A 2,833-nucleotide genomic window follows, 5' to 3' on the forward strand; every position below is an offset into this window, starting at 1 on the left:
TTGTACGGGGCGTCATACCTCGCATCAACATATGGCAGGAATAAGGTGATCTTGGCCATAAAAGAAACAATGAAAGAACCAACCGAGTGCATCCTAGAAGCTTCGAAGGAAGATCCCCATGTAGAAAAGATATCAGTGAATCCGATGTTTCAGGATCAGGAGATCAACATAGGAAAGAACTTACCAGCATCCACCAAACAAAAGCTCCGGAAGTTACTACAAGCCAATGTGGATGTATTTGCTTGGAAAAACAGCGATATGACTGGGATACCATGAACCATCAATATACAGGGGTCACCCTTCGTAACGGAGCATCGACTCAATGAGCACAAGCACCTCGAACCAGTGCATCAGAAAAACGAAACTTGGCACCGGAAAGAGACGAAGCAGCCTGTAAGGAAGTAGAAGGTCTGCTAAAAGCAGGAATAATTAGCGAAGCTAAATATCCTTCGTGTGTAGCTAATCCCGTGATGGTAAAGAAATCAGACGGAGGGTTGAGAATGTGCGTCGATTTCACCAACATCAACAAAGCCTGTCCCAAAGATTGTTATCCCCTGCCCGAAATCGATTGGAAAGTCGAATCCCTAAACGGGTATCGATACAAAAGCTTCTTAGATGCTTACAAAGGGTATCATCAGATCAAAATGGCTAAGGAGGATGAAGAAAAAACATCTTTCTTCACTAGCAAGGGAATTTATTGCTACCAAAAGATGCCCTTCGGATTAAAAAATGCAGGGGCAACTTATCAAAGGCTTGTCGACAAAGCCTTTCATAATCAGCTAGGAAGAAATCTGGAAGCCTATGTGGATGACATGGTAATCAAAAGTCGAAAAGAAGAAAATTTGATAGAGGACATCCAGGAAACTTTCGATAGGCTTCGGGCAATAAACATGAAGTTGAACCTGAAGAAATGTTCTTTTGGAGTCGAAGAAGGAAAATTTCTTGGGTATTATATCACTAGAAAGGGAATCCAGGCGAATCCGAAAAAGGTAGACAAGCTAAAACAACTCCAAGCCCCTGCAACCATAAAAGAAATGCAGAGTCTGAATGGGAAATTAGCATCACTTAGCATATTCGTATCAAATGGAGCAAAAAAAAACTACCCTTATTTAGAATCCTGAAGGGATGCTTGGGAAAAAAGAAAATTATCTGGAACGAAGAAGCGGAGAAGGCATTCGTCGAAATGAAGGAGTACATCGCTAAACTCCCTACCTTGACTTCACCCGAAGAAGGAGAAACACTCTTCATATACTTGGCTGCTTCAAAAGAGTGCATTAGCACAGTATTGGTTACCGAACGAGAGAGAGCGCAAGTACCAATATACTTCGTTAGTGGAGTACTTCAAGGAGCAGAGTTGAATTATCCAGAACTTGAGAAACTCACCCTAGCACTTGTCCATACAGCTAGGTAACTCAGAAAATACTTCCAAGCACATCAGATAGTGGTGCTTACCAACAAACCAATCAGACAAGTACTCTCGAAACCTGAAAAATCGGGGAGAATGGCCAAATGGGCCATTGAGTTAGGTGAACATAACATCGAGTTCCGAGTCAGGCATGCAATCAAAGGACAAGTTCTAGCAGATTTCATCACCGAAACAGATAGTGTTAATGAAGAAGATACAAAGAACTCAACTCAAGTTATTACTCCAAAGATCGAAAGTGAAGAATGGAAGTTGTACACCGACGGTGCGTCAAGTTCTGATGGATCATGTGCTGGCCTGATGTTAGTAAATCTCGAAGGAAAAGAGTTCACCTATGCACTTCGTTTCGAATTCACAACAACCAATAACGAAGAAGAGTACGAAGCTCTACTCGCAGGATTGAGATTGGCGAAGGAATTAAAATCATTCACCTCCGAGCCTTCGTCGACTCACAACTAGTGTCTAACCAAATCAGGGGCACTTTCGAAGCAAAGCAACCCACCATCCAACAGTACTTGTCAAAAGCAAAAGAACTGATCGAAAGCTTCAAAAGTTTTGATATCGAACATGTCCGAAGAAGTCAAAATAAGAAGGCAGACGCACTGAGCAAACTTGCTTCGCTGACATTTGAGCATCTTGCAAAAGAAGTTTTGGTGGAGGTGCTAGAAAAGAAATCGATCCTGGAAGAAGAAGTCAATGACCTCATACAAGAAGACGAGGTAACATGGATGACTCCACTTTGAGTATATCTTGAAACAAGAAAATTACCAGAGGTTAAAAACGAAGCAAGGAAGATAAGGATAAAGGCACTCTCATATAAAATGATGAGCGGAGCGCTATACAAAAGGTCCTTTCTCACTCCATGGCTTCGATGTGTAGGGCCAAAGCAAGCAACTGTCATAATCCAAGAGATGCACGAAGGGATATGTGGTCTTCACGCAGGTCCAAGGTCAGTAGTCGCAAAAATCATGAGACTAGGGTACTATTGGCCTACGATGCATCATGATGCAACGACGGTACTACAAACTTGTGAGTCTTGTCAAATCCACTCAAATGTCCCGAGACTACCCAAGCAAGAACTAATCTCTGTTACATCTGCGTGGCCATTCATGAAATGGGGAATAGACATAGTTGGACCCATCAATGATACCCCCGGAAGCCCAAAATTCCTACTGGTAGCAATTGACTACTTTACCAAGTGGGCCGAAGCAAAACCCTTGGCAGCAATCACTGGTAAGCAAATAGAAAAGTTTGTCTGGGAGCACATCGTATGCAGGTTCGGAGTTCCCCAAGAAATAGTCTCGGACAATGGGAAACAGTTCGCAGAAAGAATTTTCCCAAAATTTTGCAAGCAATTGAAAATTCAGCAAAACTTCACCTCAGTATATCATCCCCAAGGTAATGGACAGG

At 42.5% G+C, this 2,833-nt stretch overlaps 1 protein-coding gene across 1 annotated transcript; it reads left to right on the plus strand.

The window, feature by feature from the left end:
- Positions 1–1,183: 1,183 nt before the first annotated feature.
- LOC139874791 (uncharacterized) lies at positions 1,184–2,166 on the plus strand. Its single transcript, XM_071862190.1, has 3 exons — positions 1,184–1,407; positions 1,468–1,800; positions 1,899–2,166. The coding sequence occupies exons 1-3, from the start codon at positions 1,184–1,186 to the stop codon at positions 2,164–2,166; spliced, it is 825 nt and encodes a 274-aa protein (XP_071718291.1).
- Positions 2,167–2,833: the final 667 nt, after the last annotated feature.

This window comes from Rutidosis leptorrhynchoides, chromosome 11, assembly GCF_046630445.1.
Source record: "Rutidosis leptorrhynchoides isolate AG116_Rl617_1_P2 chromosome 11, CSIRO_AGI_Rlap_v1, whole genome shotgun sequence".
Classification (NCBI taxonomy): domain Eukaryota; kingdom Viridiplantae; phylum Streptophyta; class Magnoliopsida; order Asterales; family Asteraceae; genus Rutidosis; species Rutidosis leptorrhynchoides.